The sequence below is a fragment of the Poecilia mexicana genome, unplaced genomic scaffold, assembly GCF_051168715.1.
Source record: "Poecilia mexicana isolate PSO_F unplaced genomic scaffold, ASM5116871v1 scaffold_9, whole genome shotgun sequence".
Taxonomy (NCBI): Eukaryota; Metazoa; Chordata; class Actinopteri; order Cyprinodontiformes; family Poeciliidae; genus Poecilia; species Poecilia mexicana.
The window spans coordinates 29398506-29420980 of record NW_028263378.1 but is presented as its reverse complement, the minus strand read 5'-3'; the positions used below and the strand labels follow the sequence as shown (position 1 = coordinate 29420980).

Here is a 22475-nt window from a genome sequence, read left to right as displayed (position 1 = left end):
TGGCCTTTGGTTCGACATGTTGGACAAAACAATGTTTGTTAAAATCCATTTTGATCAGCAAACGATCTCAATGTTCAGCTTTGAAAGAGCTTTGTGAACGTCTGAACTCGTCAGTAGTGCAGCAAGCAATGACAAGAATGTAGAAGTTTGTTACATACATACAGAGCTGATGACATCACAAGCAGGACTCTAGTTGTGACATCACAGAGTTTCCCTTCATCTTTGGAATGATGATGTGAGTGTTTGAGAACTCTACCACACTGACCAACCAACCTCCCCCATCATCCTCCTCCTCACCTTCCTACCCCCCATGTTGGAATTGGGATGGGTTATATAGTGTTAGGGTGGCTCTGATTTATTCTTTCTGTAGATTTTTGTTCATGGTTATTTTTTGTTGAGGCATTGCATCTTAGGACAGTTGTCCCCTCTCGTTTTGGATGACATACAGTTGGAAGTTTTTTGCTCTTTCTCTTTTAGTTTTGGGCAGTTGGTATGATGTGTATCCATGGCAATACTTTTTTAGGTTTATTTTTACGACTGGGAGACGTTAATCATTATGTCAAAAGCTCAAATAGTGAACTAACTACTGCCACCTGTACTACAACCACAAATCTCATGAGACTTGAAAAGAAGGTTTTGTTCATGCAGAGCAGAGAAAATGTCTTCCACAGTTTGTAATGGGTAAGAATCATATCCCCAAACCCAACATCTTTCTGCCCAGCTTTCAAACCAAACAGCCAGAGAGATATTTACAAGGGAGCAGCAGTAGAGGCAGATGAGATTGATTTACCACTTCATTACAACAACTTATGGTCTCATCCAAGACTTGTGATTGTGGGATATTGTGTCTGCAATCGGGATATTGAAGTGTTAGCATGTCATGACAGCAACACTGTCTTTAGAAGAATGATTGATACTGGAGATGATCCTTCCTGCCCACAGCAACAACATCCACCAACTCTTTGAAGATACTTGGTGGATATTACAACATTTAATTTCCATTGTAATGTTGCAGATGCATATTGGATCACTAGCAATACAAATATTTTTCTAATTCTGACATGTATCAAGTAGTTATCAGTAAATTCTGCTACACATTTCTGCAGTCAGAGGAATATGGGAAAAGTTTAAAAAGAGTGGCACATTGATGTCTTCAAGTCTCCTTATTAGCTCATTTATCAGCTATTTAGCAGAGAGTCAGGGAATAGGTGTGGAGGGAGCTCTATAAGACAGTCTCTGTTGGTTTATGGAGAGACATGTTTTTAAATAAAATTTTTTATCATGGGGCCCAAGATTCCTGGCGGCGCCCATGCTGAGTGGTAAATAAATCAAATACTCCTGTTAATCATAATATATTGCTCTCCTTAGGACACTCACAGATGATTTACAAGAGAAAAAATTGGAGTGAAACAAACTTTTACTCCATGTCATGCAAATCTCTTTTTTAATGTGTTGTATGATTAACTTTTAAAGGCTTCGTGGTTCTCTCTCATCTCGTTAATTTCTGTGTAAGAGGGAAAATTTGTAAAATCAGCATATCAAATAATCCTTTCCTGCATTGTAACCTCTGCGTTTATCACATTCTCCTCTCACAGAGTCATGAAGGCCAGAAAAAAAGTGAATAACAATCTACAGAGAAGTTAACAGGTTTAGATTATTGGCTTAGCTAAGATCAAGTCAACAATTTGGCCATGAAACAAAATATGGGGGAAAAAATCCACATCAAGAGCTCATTTCAAAAACATCATACCTAAGCCTACCATCTATTTACATTTCTAATATATCGACATGCACAGACCTGCTCTTTTTACCTTGCCTAGAATTATTTAATCACCAAGGAGAGTTATAAATCTGAAGATCAAATCTTATTAATGACCTGATGCTATCATCAAAGCCTTGATCAGGTCACCCTCTGGGAATAAAAACACTCCAGAAATGTCAGGAAAAATTGGCTTTTAGAACTTTAATAGACCACAGAGTCTGCCACAGGGACATTCTCACTAAATATCTATAAAATGTTAAATAAATGTCATCGCAAGCCGGCAAGTGGTAAAAGCTGATATCTTTACCTATAGAATAGTGTATGTTGGGCAGACAGAGATGGGATAGAGTGATAGATCACCACAGGAGACAGGAGTTTAGAGCTGCCATCTTTCCCTCAATTTGAGCCTTAGTAAGGACAGCGGAGCACAAAGTGGTCCAGCAGGTGTGAGTGGAGCCGGGTTGTTGTTGGCATTGCCGCACAGACCGAGTCTGGATGAAAGCAGCAGGACACAGAGCAGTCAATGAGAGCCGCAGACAGAGAGACAGCAATCAGCAGAATGTCAGAGATGTGAAATGGAGGATTTTCTGCTCTCTGTGAGGTTGACAAAGTAAATTATGGCCTTAGTGAGCAACACAAAACAACTCCTGTGTTTCCGACTGCAGTGTCATCTCAAAAGACCCATCCGCTGTGTGGGATTTTGTAACTGTGTACCATGATTATGTCGTAGCTTTATTCATTCGCATCAGCATAAAGGGTTTATTGTTCTATTAGAATTTTTTTTCAAATCTTTGAAATAAAAAGTGCCTGAATATCTAATCACTCTGTGTGATATAATTTTTTATTTGCAACTCTTCCAACTTCTAAGCATCTAAATCACTAAAACTGAGATGAAAATAAATAAATATTTTTTTTAATGTGACCATCTGTCATGTTTAGTAGAAAACTGCAGTTTTTCTCCATCCTTCCTGTTCCAGCTCTTCCAGGTTGGTAGGGAACTGCCGTTTTCAAGTCAGGCCACGCATTTCATATATTGGACTTTGACTAAGCCACTCCGGAACCTCCACCTTGTTGTCTTCAAACCATTTCAGCTTCAGCTGGATGCATCAGGTCGTCGACATGCTGGAAAGAAAATGTTCTCTGAAGCCACAGTTCTGCTGCTGATGGAAACAAACTGTTGTCTGTGCTATTTAGGCAATCACTCATTTTATGTTAAATACTTTTACTTATTTGTCATTGTTTTGTAAAAAGAAGTTTTCACTTTGATGTTAAATGATTTCTTTGATTTCTTTGATTTTCTTGTTGATCAGAAAAGCTAGCATTCATGTAACAAAATTTAAATGAATCATAACTGATTTATGAAATCAATAAAAGGGTAAAATAACCAGGTGTGAGCAGGGGCGGATCTAGAAAAAAAAAAATATTTATGGGGTGGCAAGAGGGTGGCAGGGACTTTTTTAGGGGAGATATATATATATATATATACGAAATATTGTTTTTAACTTGCAGTGTTTCAAAATGAGCTTCATGTAGCACCGAGGCTTAAATACAATTTAATATAGTATAGTTAATTATTTTTACATCTTTCATACTCCTGCTAATTGATATGCATTACTGGACATAGCGCATAGCGACTATTGGTCGCTATGTGATTCATTGTGTCCAGAAAACCATTTTATCCCAATACAGGACAAGGAGAAATCTGTCACGAAAATATTAGTAGCGCCATCATTTGTTATCAGATATATCTATTAAATACGACTTAAAATAAAGATTAGAAAACTGATGTTTGATAAATTCTCCATGATACAAATCTATAAACAGTTTAGTTTCTGTTAGTTCTGTCAAGATGCAAGAAAGGGCGAATTTCTACTTATATTGGTCAATCGTTTTATTTTAAATATGCTGTAGGAGCCGTAGTTTGATGACTGTTATAAATATCACCACGTTTTGTGAACACAGGGGATTAGCTCAGTTTTTGTCACTTGTTTTTAGGAATTGCAGCGGCTGCAGTGCGCCACAATAAAGGTACAATAAAGCTGATAAACAGGTGAAAAACCAAACTAGACAGAACCACTTCTGATTGTTTGCCAAGCCAAACATCCAATAAAAGTTCCACCAAGCCACTACTGAGCCACTGGGGTCAAGTTTCTAGACACTGGCAAAAGAAGGTTCAATGTCCAAACTTATTGATGATCTTGATGATTAATTTTCCTCTTTCACCAAACAATTACAGAGATCAAATTTCATTTGTTCTCATGCTACCTCTCTTGCTCTGTTAAAAACCATCGGCCCCAAACCCAAATGCCTGCTGGCCTTCACCAGGCCCCTAAGCTTATAGAAAGTGGACTAACCCACATTACTTCCTGTCTAAATTTAGAAAATAAATAAGAAAAATAATAAAACAAAAAAAATAAATAAAATAAAATCAACAATTATCAACCTACAAATAAACTCTGTAAATAATATAAAAAATAGAAATTTAAGAATAAAGTAACAAAATTCAAATGGATAAAGAAAAAATAGCTCCAACAACTTCTATTCTGCCTTTTCTCGCTCTGTGTGTCGGCTTTACGGACCCGTTGCCATGGCAACCGACAGACAACAGCTCAAAGAGCAGATAGAGCGTAGATTACCGATCAGGGGAATCAACACCAAAAAGCAAAAATTTCCCCCACAAAAAAGTAGCAAAAACACTAAAACAGAACATCCAGTCTGTTACATTATGTTGTCAGGCTTAATGTCTGTATTCTGATTATTAGTAAGTTTTCGCCTGAACACCGCGGTCGTTGATTCAATAACAGGCTAACAGTTAGGCTAGTATAACTGACCCACTGCTCACTTGTTCAATCTTTTCTTTAAATTAAAACGTTTTCATCACCTGTAAAATCTGAAGCCCTTATTACCATTATCTATGGTTGAATTAACTGCTAAACATTGCGTCCGCTGTTCTGATTCTTTGCGTGATTGTAGTATTTTCCTGACCACCGATATTCCTGACTCAATGGACAGAAATGGCGCATGTGTGACTTATGATAAATCACGTAATGTCCAGTCCAGTAACATATATATCATCAATGCTGCTGGCGCTCTGTCCTTCTCTCGCACTTCCCGCTACTTAGCAGTGGGTGTCAGGTTACATTGTGTTGCATTCAATGTTGTCGGAAAAAACAGAGTTTCATGTGCTTAATGTCCGATTTGCCATAACTATTTATTGAATTAATTGTCGCTAGCTGGGGTGGCAACAGGGGTGCCAAGGCTCTCGTTTGGGGGTGGCAACTGCCACCCCATGCCACCCCAGTAGATCCGCCCCTGGGTGTGAGTGAATACTTTTTATAGGCATTGAACTATAATATATGTGTGACAGAGTGGACATTAGAGATGATTGCACCCCCTCCCTTTTCTTTCTTTGTTTAAAGACTTCTGTTTTTCTTACTTTAATTAAAGATGTTGACTACTCTTAAGCTGGGAGATGCATTGGACTGCAGTTGCAACAGTTCGCCACCAGTGGGCACATAGAGCACAATGAGCGCTCCTGACTCAGCCTGCCAACGGCAAACTTAGCAGAGTAACGGCTGGTCATCGAAGGCGCTGTCAACAGGTAAATATCAATTAGCGCTGCTATTTATATTGACGGTTTCTTGTGGGAGAAGTCAGCTGGAGTAAAGTGACGAGATGCTTGTGTAGGTTTTTTTGAATGAGCAGTTGTTTGACTTATATTGTAAATATTTGTTTGTGAGGAAGGCCAACGGCAAATTTAGCACAGTAACGGCTGCTCAGCGGACGCGCTCACTGCCGCTAGCTACTGTCTATCAACAGTGTTCAACAATAAAAGAACCTGCGAAAAACACACTGACTCAGAGGTTCCCAAACTGTGGGGCGCGCCCCCTGGGGGGGGGGGGCGCGGAAGCCGTCTGGATGAAAAAACCCCCCCCAAAAAAACATGAACACTGTATGCGCTGGGTTTTTACCTTAGAATGGCCAACTCTCTGTTATTCCTATGTCAATTTGATACAGTAGAGGCTTCCACACTTCCCATATTTGTGTCCTGTCACTTTTATCAGCACTTAAAACTGTTTAATCCGTTAACATGTTGTAACCTGTTTTTCCGAGCCGACTTTAAACGCAACATGAGCGCTACGACGCTCGCGCTGGGTTTCCACCTGTGAAGGAGACCTGCTGCTGCTGGGCGGAGCTACGTAGGTTTGTGTTAGAATCACGGCAGCAAACCAGCAAAACGCAAAGAACTTTTCACAGTTTTTCCCTCCAAACTAACCGACTGAGTTGAGTAAAGCTGTTGGATGCAGGTAATGTTAACTAAAAGATGACTAGCCAATATCAATACAGAACCTTAAGCTTAACAAGTACCTTGTAGGCTACCGATGTTGGTGTCTATTTTCAGCTACTACATTCATTTTGCCCCCCCAAAAAGTCGATGCCCCCCCCCCCCACGCGTCGTTTCAACCAGACAGCCATTTGTAATCCATAGGGGGGGGGGCGCAGAAAATGTTTGGAAACCACTGGGGGGGCGCAGAAGAAAAAGTTTGGGAACCACTGCACTAACTAATCATTGAGATGTCATTATCAAGATGTCAGAATTGGTTTCACTGGACTTATTTCGAGCGATTTTTAAAAATAGGCAATGAGATGCTACTAAACAGTGTCACTGTATTTAAACTGTTTTCTACTATTTTACACTTGTGCATATGTATTAATTAATTTTATTTTGTAACCAGGTTGCTGTGTATTGCAGACTTCTGCCCCGGTCCCTCTTGAAAATGAGATCTAGATCTCAACGGGGTTTACCTGGTTAAATAAAGGAAATAAATAAATAAATAAATAAAAAATTAAGTGTGCAACATAAGGATGGGTTAAAAAAACAAAACCTTGTGTCACAACAGGCAACAAAAGTCTGCAGCTCTGCACAGCCGATTCAGGTTGGTTACAGACTGAAATCAGGACGGTGTAAATGCACACCAAACTTTTCAGATTCACATTTGCACGCAATCAACTGTACACACATCCTTTTCAATGAATTTAATAATTATGCTCTGCTTTCAGTCGTCCTATCACCTAAAATCCCTATGACTATATTGAAGTTTATGTTTGTATCAACAAGTATCAAAGTTCGACGGTCATGAGCCCTGAATGAAGGAGATTCGTGTTATCCAACACGGACAGAGCCGTTTGTTGTCAGAGAAAAGCTTTTTCCGTGAAATGTGTCCCAGTCCTCACAGACATCATTTCGCTCGTCTTCTCCGCAGGCTCGTTGGCTTCCAAACACGGTTCATGCTGTGAGACCACAAGAGGGGGCAGTGAGTGGGATCACCGGGTTGTTGGTGCTTCTTCTTCTCCTCATCCCATTACAGGGAACACCCTGCAGTTCGAATTATATTCAAACTGCAAAATCACTGCTGCCAACATCTTCTCTTTTTTCATCACTTTTTATTATTATTAATAATATTAATGTTCTCATTTAATTATTTTTTTCCGCCTTTGCTCTGTTTGTTGTCGCCAGCAGGGGAATACTACTACTACTACTAATGCCAAATCAAATCAGATAAGAGGTATTTAGGCATGGTAATCCCTCCGGGCTCTCCGCGCGCGGTTTGAGTCGGATGAGATGAATAACTCACCTGAGCTCATCCATAATCATGGCCGCAAAGCCAGCCCCTCGGCGCGACGCGCGTCAGCTCGCTCCATAAGTGGCTCGTCGCGTCTCAGCCGGAGCAGAGGAGCAGGAGGACAGCAGCGGAAGACGGAGCAGCGCTTTCTCTGCCGCGCTACCAAGTTAAGACAGCGCGCACTCCTTCTGCTCCTGGCACCGCGCGCAAAAGTCGCGTCTTTGTTTTTACGCACGGGGCAGAGTGGAGAGATTTCTTTTCAGAAACTCCTATCTCCCGCACCTGTAGTCAGTCCATTATAGTGGGATTTTATGCGGACTGGTTGTGTAATTTTGTGTTTAATTGGAAAGTGCACGTGGCGGGAAACTCCACTACTGTGGAGTTAATTATTATTATGTGTGTTTGTTTGTTCTGATAGTGGACTTCCTTCTGTTGTAGCCTACTGTAGTGACGCGATCCTTGCTCTCTAAACATCAAGTATGGATCCTTTATTCAACACCACCGAGGTGCCAAACGGGACGGTTGGCTCCAACGGCACCAACAACGGAACCGTGTACCGGAACCAGTTCGTGCAGCCGGTGTGGAGGATCGTCCTGTGGGCGATCGCGTACAGCTGCATAGTCGTGGTGTCGGTGGTGGGCAATGTGACCGTCATCTGGATCATCATGGCGCACAAACGCATGAGGACCGTCACCAACTATTTCCTCCTCAACCTGGCGTTCGCCGAAGTCTCCATGTCCGCCTTCAACACGGTGATAAACTTCGCCTACGCCGTGCACAACGAGTGGTACTTCGGACTGATCTACTGCCGCTTCCACAACTTCTTCCCCATCGCGGCTGTGTTCGCCAGCATCTACTCGATGACCGCCATCGCCCTGGACAGGTAACGCTGCGGGTCATGGCGCACAGCTGTTGTGGTGACAAACCCCATAAAGCAGGTCACTTTACAGTAGGCTGGTGTGTTTAAGGCTCCTAAAAGTATCAATGTGTATTCAAAAGCTCTTAAACAGCAGATGAATGTTGTAAAGATGTAGCAGTACAGCCTGCGGAACAACTTAATCAACTCAAAGTGGGAAAAAGAGAAAAACTCTAGAAGAGTCGAGCAGTTAGAGACGTTTTGGACTGTGGTTGTATCCAACATGTAGATAAAATTACATATAAATAACACACGGGATGAAGATATCAGTTATTCGTCAAATTTACAAGTTTGAAAATAAGTGAGGTAAAGCATACACTTATTTAATCCTTTAATATTCATAAAAGCTACAAAGTTATAATCTATCAAATACGAGGTCGCACACATAAAACAATACACAGTCCAAACCAAGAAAACAAATAGCGTCATTGCAGTATTTCAGTGTGTAGGTGTGTGATGGGAATACTTCATTTCTAAATTTGCTGGGGTTTTCATATGTGCTTAAGAAAACCTTTGTACAAAAACGGTTGCTTGTTTTTATCACGTATCTCTATGTGATAAAAAATAAACTTAGATTGAATTGAACTGAATAAGTCTGACCTCGCTATGAAAACCTTTTCCATATTTTTGTTTATTGAGAGTTGTGTTGGACATCATTTTAATTTCACTTTTAAGCTGTTCCACAAGCTTACGTCGCTATTATATGCATATATATTATACTCCTTCTGACCATCTTTAGGTGAATGGTATCATATCATCGCCTTTTTTTTTCGTGGCTTATGGTCAACAATTTTTTGTCTGTTACATCAAACAGTGCTGTTTTTAGTTACATTCAAAGTTTTTGACTATAAAAATGCATAAGTGTGTTCACACAATCTGGCAGCCTGTATAATCGGTCGGTTTCTATGCTAGCTATTTCAAACTTTTGCCTCCTATGAGCCCCAACCAGGTGTGTTACACTCACAGACAAATTAGCTCGACTCAAGCTAGTAGAAGGTAAACAGGCAAAAACAACTTGGGAAAACAAAGGGCAAATAGGGAACAGGTTTTCATTCAAACTTCTCATTCCTCCCATTAACCGCCAACCGTCAGTTCCTGACCCCTGTTAGCTCTTTCCTTGCTGCTATGCTTCTCGGGCAATACTGTGAATCTGATTGCATCACAGCTCTGCAGCTAAGATGTTATAAAAGGTCATCTAGGTCAAAACACAGACATGAAACACGTTGATCCGCTGGGAAGCCATCACTTCCAGTTGTCTCTCCCACTGCCTTTGAGCTTCAAGTTTATATTTCAACAACTTCTTGACTTGTGTGAGTTTAAGCCTTCCCACAATCCCCTCCCACTTGTGACATTTTTCTGCCGAACAGAGAGCGCGTCTGTGAGAACTCATCCCGGCTACCTGGTGAGATGCAGTTTTGTCATCTCCTCCGCCGCTGCGATCGTGCCTGCGGTGCTTCACACTCAGCACAATTCAGAGCTCAGCAGCAGAGCCGAGCGCTGACACCGATGTGCTGGCTGTAACGAAACAACCCGCCTGAGATGCATTCAGGCTCATGATGGGGTGGTGGCTGCGGTGAGGGAGGGGGTTGGTGAGGTGTAGAGAGCTTCAGCGGGGGAAAAAAATCAGAGTGTGATTCTGTTTAAAAGAGAATAGACAATGACAAGGTTTCAGAAAGATGGATTACTGAATGAAATTAGCATGTTCTTTAAATTACTTTGATAATATTGTTTTTTTTTTCATGGAGGTGACTTCTGTAAAATGAAAAAAAAAGCTGACAGAACAAATAACTCATCCATCATTGAATATATTAAAGAAATCTTGCTGTGCCATTGCTTTTCTACATAATTCCACTCGATTCTCATCTCCCTTCAGAGTTTTGTCTGGGATTTCTCCCATTCAGATGGATTCTTCTGGTAGAATTTCTACCTGGCCAATCAGCAAACAGAAGGAGAAGTTGTGGAGGATGATGTTGATGTTTCTGCGCTGTTTTAGGATATTAGTCTTCCTGTAGTTTTAACAATGGCAGCGGAGGAAGTGAACGAAGCCACTCAGTCCGTGTTGGCTGCTCTTTCAAATACCGAGCAATTAAAAGTGAGGGCAAGAGGAATGCTTAAGCTGGGGAAAATGGTGGCAATCAATAATATTTAATACTAGTAATAATGACAACTGTATATAACAACCAGACATACAGCATTAGAATAATTACCAACTGCTTACTATGTGCACCATATAATATCCTTAGATACTCTGAGTTTTGTGGCAAACAAATAGCATTTATAAAAGCGAATGATGACAATAATGATAATAAAATAATTAACACAACATTTTAAAGAAAGAACATATTGAGTGAAGATCTGGGGCTGCTTTGCTACTTCAGACCCTGAGAAACTTACTGTAATTCATGTAGTTTAGCAGTTTGTAGTTTGTTACCTGGAGAAGGTAGCACCTTACAGAAATATTAGCCATTGTGGCGCGGAACTCGTCCGATCAAATGGGCCAAACAGACGGCGTTCATCTGCCTCCCTGCGGAGAACGTACCAGAAAGTGCCAGAGCGACTTGCCGTATGAGTGTGAGAAAACTAAATGTGCAAACTTGTGAAACAAACACTTGAATATCTTACTACAGCATCTGTGGAGAAAAGCAGCGACTGACCTTTGCGCCAGTGCTATGCCATCTTTTCAAACATCATCAAGCTGTGGGAATCTATTTCTGGAAGGGAGGCATTGGCTCAAAGTCCCAGAGTCATGCAGCGACTCAGCCAGAGTCTGGACTTGAACCGGGTGGAGGCATGAAAATAGCTGCGCATGCTTCCACGCGGCCAGCTTGACCTTAGGCAAGTTTCCTGCAATAATAAGAGAAGGAAAATAATGCTGGACCACACATGTTGAGTCCAGAGAGAGGCTTGGTAACTGACGTTACAGCCTAATGTGCAAAGTGGATTGATTTATTTTTATTTTTAACCTTTTTATTGCTGACTTCTTTATGTAAAAGGAAGCACTTCATTTTAAAGGGGCAGTATTATGTAAAATTGACTTTTTTGAGCTATATATCATGTTATGATGTTATTCTCTCATAAAAAACCAAACCTGGAGTGTTGCCTTGGTGGACCTTTCTACTGCTAAGCTTGTTAGCTTAATGGATTGATAGTTTTACAGTGCCTTGCAAAAGTACTCGTACCCCATTAATTTTTCTCCTTTTGTAAATTACAACAAACTTATTATTTCAATTACATTTTATTTGAACAAAAATTGAATACATATTTATCTAATAATAAAAAAATAATACAAAGTTTGAGAAGTTTGGCTTGCATTTGTATTAAGCCCCCAGTCAGGTGACTTCAAAAGTTACCTGATTTAGTAGCAAAAAGAAAATTAGGGGAAAGCTTAAAGCAGAAGTTTTTGGTATCTTGTGTTGTTTTAAGGTTTGTTTATTCTCTGTTTCTTGGTTTCTTTTTATTAGATCAGTCTTGTTTCTGTTTTACTTTGGATCCGTCCTTCCTGAGTGATTCTAGTTTATTAGGTTTATTTTTTGTGTCTAGTTATTCTTTGCTACGCTAGCTTAATTATGTTTCACAGGTCTAGTTATTCTGCAGTTAGATTTATTTCCTACTCTCCTGTGTACTCTCCTTCACCCCCTGCACCAGTCTCTCTCTCTCCTCTCTCTCTCGCTCTCCTCAGCCTGCCTTTTGCCCTCTACCCTCACACGTGCAACCTGTTCCAAATCAACCATTTGTTCCTTGTTCACTAATCAACCTCCCCAGAATATATGCAACTCATTCTCAGTCAGTCCTTGCTGGTTTCTCCTGTTAAATCCCGTTACTTCCCTTTTATGCCTGGTTCCTGTTGTTTTTGTTCTGCTCTGGCTCCCTGCATTCTCTGTGATTTTTAGTTTCATCATTAAAGAACATTTAATATGATCCATGCTCCCAACTCCTGTCTGCATTTTGGGTTCATCGACAGACACAAACATGGTAGAAATATGGTTTAAAACAACAACCCAAGCTTTGGACATCTCACACATATCCAGATAACAGTTGACTGAAATGACAACTTGCACCTGTCATCATCCATAGGTAGAACGTGTATCATAATGTAAATACAGCAAGATGCTTTGAGATGAGATGAAAATGACACTTTTTAGCCTACATGTGATAAACTCTGTGTTAGAAAATGTAACAGACAATTCCCATTGGGAATCATAGTAGAGGCAGCATCATGCTGTGAGGATTCTTTTCATAAGAGACATCTGAAGGGGCTTCAGACTAAAGAATTGAAGGGACAGAGGGTTAACCTTCCAGCAGGACATCTGCCATTCTATTCTATTCTATTCTATTCTATTCTATTCTATTCTATTCTATTCTAAACTTGTAGAGATTCACTTGAATTTCTACTACAAAACGTAGTTACACTGCTGTTTTAAATTTAGCATGCCTTCACTTGCTTCTTATGATAATGCAATTGTTTTTAATAAAACAACCTTTGACAAATAAACCAAGGCATTGTATTAAACACAGGGAAAGCGAGTTACTGTTTGCCAGGTCCCGTTTTATAGAGTGTCCAAATCCAAAGTGTATAAATTTATCCCCCATGATGAGCTCCAGAATTGCAGCATGGAACAACATGCTCCTGCTGGAGAATAACAGAAGAGGTGTGTATGTGTGGTGTGTGTGGGGGGAGTATGAGCCCCGATTGATCCTGTGTCTGCTTCATCATGGCATTAAAGGTGACCTATTATACTTCTTTGAACAGGTTAGGGTATCTGTGGGCTTAACAAAATATGTTCATTACATTTTATGCACAAAATCTTGCATTTACACCCTCTTAACATTTATACCCTCTTGTGAAAATGGCTGCAAACAGATGCCCAAATATACAACCATTCATCTTTGAAAAGCAGAAGTAGAGCCACCTGCTCAACCAGCAAGAATGGAGCAGGTAGTTTCTAGATGATAAGTCAACGACAAAACACTTGCCTTTTCCAGCGGCCACTGTACAGCGAATACAGTGGAAAAAAGCAGCTGACCAAACATGCAGGAGTTCTGTTTGGGTTCTAGGGGATGGGCAGCGTGCTGCTGGGGTCGCTAGGAGAGAGCCAGGGCCTGCTGATTTGCGGCGTTACATTCTGGAAGTGTTTTGAAACGACTCATTTTCCACACACCAAAAAATATTAACTTCTTGTCAAAAACCAGCTGAGTGTTTTTTTTTTTTTTTTTTTTTTTTTTTTTCTTTTTTAGTGCCTGGCCTGTTTTTAGAAGCAGGAGAAACCCAAATGGAATTATAATAACATGGAAATAAATGAATTTTGCAATGAATTTTGCATAAAACATCCCTTTTAAATAAGAGATTTGTTGATCACTTAGGAGGTTTTCTCTTCTTAATACTCACAGAAGGACCTTGTATGAAGGGTGCCGGGTTAGTCAAATCAAACAGTTCATCTAAATGTGTGGCTCTCTCTCTCTATGCATATTTCATGGTATAGGCTCCAGTGAGCGGCAGTGAAAATGCAAACAGTGAGCTGATGGATTCTGTTTGAGAGTTTGGATATGTCAATGTGCTCAGCGCTGTGTGGAGGCTGTTCTTCTTCTGTGATTAATTTCAGTCCTGTGGACAGCCGCCTCTGATTGCTGCTCTTGAAGCGTTAGTTTGAATTGCTGATGAGTTTCTTCTGTGCATACTTTAAATATCAAACAAATCAGTTCATACTTCACCCAAGTTAATGTCTGAGCAATAATCATCTGAATGAGTCAGTTGGGAGCAATAAGGAGGGATTGTTCAAGTGCCTGTTGGTTAAAGAAAGCTCTTGATTCGACAGATTGGTTAGGGTAGGAGAAATCCTAAATGCGTCTATGTTGCGTTAGATATGCGCAAATTATGCCGTACTATCATATTTACTCAAAGTGTTTGCAGCAACTGAAGGTCATTTTTGGAATAAAAGCTGCTCAGCTCAGCTAAGATACTGCAGTCTGAACAATGTGCTGACAGTCTGCCGTTCTGCTGCTGCCAGGATGGGGAGCTCTGGATCAGTTTCCCATAGTTCAGTCAGTCCTTTAGTAAAACACTGTGTAAGGATTTTATCAAATGGTCAGCAGCATTCCTGGGCACCATGCAGGCTACATACAAGCCAAAAATATTCAGCCCCTCTAACACAAGGTTCTGTAGTGCCGAGAAATCAGAAGCTTTGCGTTCAGAAGCAGCTATGAAATGGAGTTCATAGAAACCAACGTGCTCATTTAGTGAATGAATTCATTAACACACCTGTTCTTAAGCATTTCAGTCATTCCAAAAACAGCTTTGATGTGATTTTTGGGGTCATTTTCTGATCTGAAACCTCCAATGGTAGAACAATGTTGAGGATGTGTAGGAACCATCGAAACTCAAGTCTACTATAACTGGAAAATTGAAGAGATATCAAAAGTAAGAGAAGTTTAAAGTAAGAGAATGTCAACATGGACTGAGAGGGCGTTGATCGAAAAACTTTCAACAGCTCTAAAATTGATACCTTCAAGCCTGGCTGTAATTTTCAGCTGCTCATATGGACAAGCAAGTTCCTCAGATAAATGATCTCCCATCTCTTTGCTTATTTTTTAGGAAAGAAGTGGCCACTTTGCTTGTTACATCATGTGACAAAAATGGAGGAAATTTTCTATTTACATCTGATTAATGTTTTTCTATCACTTTTGATGTGTTTATTGTATGAGGCTGAAGGATATCCATCGGACTCGTCTCACTCTGATCCAGTTTTTTTCCTAGCATAAAGGCTGGGGGGAAAAAAATAGCCTTTACTAGCACAAAGGTTGCTTGAACCAACTCAGACGAGCTTGTCGTTTCACATTTCAGTTTGTTCTGTACTTCTTGAGTTCATTTGCTTCAGTGCTTGTTGAGTTAAATAACACTGAACAGAGTGATGTATCCGTGTGTTTCGGTGAGTTTTGGTGCTTTGTAGTTTGTCATTGTTGCTGCTGGACATTTTTACACCAGGTCAAAAGTCATGAAGCGTTAGTTTTTGTACATGCCTCTGCATGTACAAAAATATTGTAAAATATTGTGTCGCAGGTTTTTTGTGGGTACACACACTACATAGATCTGGATAGGATTATGTGTACTGTGTGTGTGTGTCTGTGTAAATGTTTTGTGGGTTGTGATATAAAAGTGTGATATTGTGTATGTGAAGTTTATTTATGGGGTCTGACAGCTAGCTTGAAATGTTGTCTTTGTCTTGTTTTTTTTTATTTAAATTTTTTTTTGCTTGTTTTGTTTTGTTTTTTACTTAATTAGCGATAGGTTATCCATCTGGCAGTGGGACAAACGATGGAAATCAGCCTCGGCTGCTTGCATTCGTGCTGCTCAAAATGTTCTTTAGTGTATGCTGTCCCGCTTAGGCAAATAAATAAATACAACTACAAAGTGCATGAGATCCGTTGACAACTGTTCCTCGCTCTCTTGCAAGAATAGTCCTAACACTTGAGGCCAGTTTGATAGTAACAGACACTAGTAACCAGGAAGCACCCGTCGGGAAACCTCCCCAACCTCCCTATGGCCAACCAGATGATGAGTTTGCTGGTTGTATTGATAGAGTGATCTATAATCACTGCCTACATGTGGTTGTTTTTGTTGTCCCTTGTTATGCTGACAAGCTGTCCAGGATGTGCCATTCCACCTGATGGCAGGTTGGATGGGGTCCAACCCCTGTCACCCAGACCGCAGGCCTGGAATAGAAAATAGATGGATTTTATTTTAATCTCCTCTATTTTTAGAGTTTCAGAATCAGGCCCAGCGTGGCTCAGGTGTCTCACATGCCAGTCTGCCCCAGATGGGTTGACCGTCTCCAGCTTCCTTGTTTTCTGTGATGACAGCAGTTCAAGCCTCCTGAGCGTCTTTAAAGAAGTTTATCGTGGTAAATAAATAATATGGATTTGATATGAGGCAAACAAAGTAACTGATCAATAAGCAGATATTTACAGAATTGAAGAACACTTGTCATATAGTGCTGTGGTTGATTGATGCTTGTAAATAAAGGTCATAATCTATTAGTGAATCCTTTTTTAATTGTATCTGTACAAATGTGTAATTTAGCGCTAAATGATTTTGTAGAAAGCTTTCAAGTTACCACATTAGGAAAAATGCTTGCTAATCATGTATATTTTAAATTGTCAGCTTTTATGTACAGATGTGCTGAAAGTTTCTGTAATTCGTTTGGTTATGGATAGTTTTGAAAGCTTAGCATTTTCTTGATTAGTTGAAAGATAGAGCTACGTCATACTCAGTTTATTGCTGTTACCAAGTCATTTGTGCCATTTTGTCAGACGACGAATATTTACTTTCTGCAAAACCATTACCAAAAAGTCAGGGGTCACTCATTAAGACAATGAATACATCTGACTCTGCTGGCCATAATAAATATGGATAGGCCATTAGAAGCCTGTGCAGTTTCATCTAAAATTGATTGGGGTCAAAGGCTTTGGGATTTTCTTCCAGGAGATCAGAACTTAAACCACCGTCTGAACAGCTGCCAGGAATTAAAGAGCCCTGGAACATTTTCACTGAGCTCAGCTCTTTGTGATGTAAAAAGCAGGTTCAAGTAACATCTTTTTTTTTTTTTTAAGTTGCAGGGCTTAATATGATATTTAAGCAGCATTTTGTCCACTGGAGCTCCCGTACCTGTTTTTATCTGGATAGGGTTGAGCAATGGCAAATAATAATAAAAATAAAAAAATCTCAGTAAAACACCAAAAACAATCCAAAATAAAAATGTAAAGATTAGTGCAATTTGTGTTTAATTATTTTCTGTACATTTTGTTAGCACAAATTGGCTCGATGCATAAGGATACGGCTAGTTACAAATTACACATTTGTTAGAAACACAAAGAAGAAGCTAGCTAGCTACTCACGCCTGATAAGTCTTGAATATCTAATTAAATCAGCAGAAGCAAGGACAGAGTTTATTGAAGGTTTGTTGCTATGTGTGCAGAATCAGATACTCATTTAGGAAGAAAAGGGTGCAACAGAGTATGAGTAGTGCTGGTTTAATATCCAAACACTGCATTAGATGTTTGGATTGTTACCAAGAAGCTCCAGGTGGATTCTTAGCAGTTATTGGACAATGGAACAGTGATTGGTTGACAGTCGGAAAAAAACAAAACCATCAGTTTGAGCCAATGAGAGCCAGCAGCGTCTAAATGCACTTTTCTGCTGACTAAACGGTAAAACAAAGTATATTTCCCAGAAAAAAAAGCATCTCATCTGACCTTAAATGCTAATTCTGATCAAAGTCTTACCCAATCTTTCTTTAAAGTGATGAAATAAATCACTCCAGGCCAGGCTGGTTTAGAAAGAAAAAATAAACACATAAGTTTAAGTGAGCCAATCTTTTAAAGGTTTATTTCATTATTATTTTTTATGAGGAACAAGTTCACAACATTCGGATTACTTCAAACATTTGTAAATCCCATCCCTCCTGGGGAGAACTGTGAGCCTTTGAACATCCAGCCAGGTCACATGACAGACAGTCTAACTATTAAATTAATCTGAATTCGCCTGCAGATTAGAGTACATTAGATTAGATTAATTAAATTAGATCATATTAATTACATTACATTAGTTTAGATTTAGATTATCAGATTAATTAGATTAGGTTAGGTTAGGTTAAATCAAACAAATAACACTCATGGTCTGAAAAAAAATTTGCAAGTTGTGCAAATTTGAAAATAGGCTTGTTTTCTAAAAATCATCCAGGAATAACGTGGAGGAACGGCTCGATGGAGGCAAGTCGGACATGAAATCACAGAAAAAAGAGGTTTTGGGAGTTGAGCTTCTTGGATGTCTCTGAGCAGCTGTTAACGTTAAAATATTAGCTCTCTGCGTTCACTTACTGTTTGCAGTCACCCTCTGCCAATTTCAATTTGACACAGACCAAATGCTAACTCGAGCCGCACTGAAAATAAATCTATCTTTGATAACAATAGCATATTTCTGTTGACAGATGGGACAGCAGACAAAGCCTCCACGTTTTTACCTTGACCTCAGTTTCATTCAAAACATAAACAAGGACTGTAGAAGAAGCTGGCTGGGAGTAAGGTGTGTGTACGTCAGGCATTGTTCCTTTGTCTACTCTCTCCGGTCCCTGCATCGTGCTGAATGTCACAGCTTCATAAGGCTGCTCATAGAATAATCCATTCACCACGGGAATTAAAACCTGACAGCTCTGCGCGCGCTTGCATAGCTCTCTGACCTCTGAGCCACTACTTGGGAGAGAACTTTCCAGCAGATGAAACATTGATAGCTTAAGTTTAGAAATCAGGCAGCTTATGTGATCTGACGAAGACACTGTGCAGCAAGAAAAGGGATGGTTTATGGCGAGCTGTTTTCATTCTCGTTTTCACTTCTTCTTTTCCTCCCTGGTGCTCCCAGAGGGGCGATCAGAGGACGCTAATCTGGTTTCGTCCTTCGGCTTCTCCATGATCTATACCCTGAGAATGAAAAGGAAAAAGGAAGTGTTTCCACTCCCCCTTTCCCTCTTTCCCTCTCGACTACAATGAGATTACGTGATGACTGAAAAGGAGCCATGACGACGGTAAAAATGAGAACAGATTCATAAATTCACCTCCTGCCAGGTTCTCTTTGATTTGGATATCGGGGCAGGAGAACTTCTTCACTCTTTCAAGTTTTTTTTATTTTCCCACCAAGTGCTGAATAAAGCTTTTCCTTTTCTTTTTAGTCATGCAGTCATGGTTTGACATAGTTATGCGCATCGAGTTTGACATTTAATTAAGCTCAGACATAAAAGTCAGCGTACATGTCATGATCAGCTCTCTCAAAGCTTCTCGAATGAAAGCGAACTGGCTCATCGCTTCAGCCGGCATCAATAACAAGAAACATCAGAGCTAATTTGCATGCAGTGTGCTGATGAAGATAATGCTTTGAGTCATCAGGAGTCATGAAAAAGCCCTTCCACCAATACGCACAATCATTTTGAAAGGAGAATTAAAGATTTCCCCAAACATTGCATTTTGTCGAAATGTGTTTGCTTAATATAAACATGTCAATTTTGAACGAAGAAAAAAACCCTCACGTTTTTTGATAAAAAGTTTACATGCTAGTAGGTGATTCTTCGGTCGTATTGAAATAGGTGTATTTTGTAAAACTGAATGGATGCTACTACTGGCGAAAACCATGAAGAAGACAACAGGAAGTGGTAGGAGGATGTTTTTTTTGTGTGTTTGTTTGTTTCAGAGCTCTCAGACAGTTCATAAAAAGTTGTGTTATTCAACTCCATTGCTCTTCTGTAAAATCACCGACTACAATTTCCCCAAAACACAGCACAACACAGACATAGCCACTCCCAAGTAGGCGGGGCTTGTCTTTCTAACACAGATGTCTCCTCTGATTGGCTGAATCATCAATATATTTCATGTAGATGTTCAGATCCATTGTTTCCATGATTTTTAATGACATGCTTATTCTCATGTGATTCTAACTTAATTTCTTGCTTAATGGAAACACTGCATTTGTGAAATTGTATTTTTTCAACATTTGCAGAATATAGACACAGATTTGCGCACGTTTGTAATGGAAACATAGCTACTGTGTCAGATTATAAAGTGAAAAGTAGATGACAATTACAACCGATGTCTTGTTGTGATCATTAATCACCGCATTCAGCTCTTTCCTCGCCTTCAGCTCATTTTTAGCTGTAAGTCAGCAATTTCTGCTCTCCGCTCTCTCAGGAAGCACGTTTCACTGGAATTTGGCAGCCATCTTCTGCAGATACATGAGAAAAAACAACAATCACAACACTAAAAGTATACATCTTACAATATTCAAGCCAGTTGAATAACAGTGTATGAATCAGGGGTTTTTTTCCCTGTAGGTTTTATCCACAGTGGGGGTTTGGATAATTTCAGATGCAACACTAAACCTGGACAGTGTGCTATGTAGAATTTCAGATTTATGAAAAACAATATGTAGTTTAATAAGATGTAACCTAAGCAGATACTCAAAAGTAAGAAGGGAGAATTAGAAAAAAATAAGTCAGTAAATTGAATCATTAAGCAACAACTGAACCTTTTTGTCTAAAGTTGAAGATATTTTTGTTCTTCAATCTAACCCAGCTGTTCTGTCTTCAGCAGTTTGACTTTAAATGTAATTGTCTTTGTGAAGACCGCCGATCAGGTCAACATGTGCACAAAAGGTGTTCAGCGTATTGCTTTGAACTTTCTCACTATAAAGAGAAGCACATCCTGAAATGACATAGCTTTGTCTTTATAATGAAACTCCTTCACATCACAGCGCATCTCTCTTAATGTGTGGCAGAGTATGGAGAGACTGAATTAGTTGTGACTGGATCTGGTGTAGCAAGTAATGGCAGACAGGCACAAACACGGAGAAGAGGTGGGGTTTTTTCTTCTCGTGCTCCAGAGGAGCTGATGGCTGGAACAGCTTTACCTGCAAAATGCTGGTAATGAAAATCTGTTAGCATGCTAACAGAACCGCAGCCGTGCTGTTTCAAATGGCTCTCACTGACTTTTTCTCAGTGATGTGATTATTAAAGTCCATATTTGTCACACACACGAATAAGTTGGTTCACGCGGTAAGTCATTGAAAAATATCGTCTTCCAACTACTTCCTGTTTTCTTCTTCATGGTTTGTGCCAGTAGCAACATTTGGTTTCTGATTGTGTGATGTAACAATGTTTCCATTGCAGTTTTGCAAAATAAACCAATCTCTAGACGCTCCCCCCCCCCAAAAAAGCCTTCGACTCAGCTAGGTGCCAAAACATTTGATCAAAAAATGAGTTTCTTCAAAATTTCTGTGTTCCCGTTAAGCAAATTTATCTTCGAAATATGAAATTGCGCAATTATGCGGTAAACAGAAATGCAGCTAATGTAGGTCACATTGCATGAAGTGTGGAATTTTTGATAATATCACAATTATTCTCTCTTTTTTTTTTTTTGCCACAAGCAATCGGTGTACCTCTGGATTAATCTGACCTGACATGAGCTTATGAGGTGGGCATGCTGGTCACACAAACACACACATAGAATGTATTTCTATCCGCACATGAACTTTGGATCTGCTCCCACTATTTTTTCATTCACAATATGAAAACAGAAAGTTTTGCGGGTTGTTAACTTTAGGAGCAGAATCCCTCCTACAATCTATCACCCAGCTCAAACACCTCACACACACACACACACACACACACTGATCATGTGCATCTCCACATGGCCTATCTCTTTCCAAATGTTGATGATAATTTCACCTAACTGTCTGCAAAACAACAGCAAACCCTTGTGAGAACAATAAACCAGAGGAAACAAATTCCGGATTAAATTACCCTAGCTTACCATCAAATGCAATTTGAAAAAAAAAAAAAAAAAGCCAGCAACCTCGAAGGCAAGCAGTCCTAGCTGTCACTTCTGCTTCTTCATTCTTAATCGCTGACAAAAACAGTGAAGCAGCCTCACGGTGTTTATATATTGAGCTGCTGCAGTTTGGATGCTATTTGTGGGTAATTGGAGGTGCATGTCACCCACAAACCCTGGCAGCCCCCCTATGCTGCTTACATCTGGTAAGGAGCAATCCCCCCTGAGCGGAATCAGATATTGAACACAGACACGTTTGAAGCAGGAGGGTCATTGGAGACCTTTCTAACACGAGGAATCAAAAGATCAAAACAATGGGCTGCTACCAGCAGATCTATAAAAATGATGTGTCTCTTTGCTGCAGCAGACTTACTTCACTTTATTAGAAGACCTGTTCACGTCGAATTACGCTGTGGGAGCATAGATCAGCGTTTGGTTGGAGGCAACAGCAGCTCTTGACCTGAAACATGCTGAAAGTGGAAAAGAAAAGGGGGAATGGAGTTCAAACATCAGATTCAAACATCAGACACAGCTGCCCTGAAATTCATATGCTAACATTTTATGACTAAAACTTTGAGCACCTGTTGTCATCACAAGGGATTCCGACAATTATACTTTTAAAGTGGCAGTGTTATGTAAGATCGGCTTTTTTGTTTTCTTTTTTTGAGCTTTACATCATGTTATAAAGTTATTCCCTCATCAAAATCATACCTGGAGTGTTGCTTTGATTCTTTCATGCATGTTTAAGAAATCCTTTAATCTCCCGTGGCAACCAGTCGGAGATGCTTGGTTTCGCCGAGCGCCGCCTTTT

At 39.9% G+C, this 22475-nt stretch overlaps 1 protein-coding gene across 1 annotated transcript in view; it reads left to right on the top strand.

Moving 5' to 3' along the window:
- The first annotated feature begins 7290 nt into the window (after positions 1–7290).
- Positions 7291–22475, top strand: part of tacr1a (tachykinin receptor 1a) — a 44541-nt gene continuing 29356 nt past the window's right edge. The window contains exon 1 of the mRNA XM_015010820.2: positions 7291–8269. Within this exon, the coding sequence (XP_014866306.1) occupies positions 7866–8269 (404 nt within the window). The 5' untranslated portion in view covers positions 7291–7865. The remainder of the gene's footprint in view (positions 8270–22475) is intronic.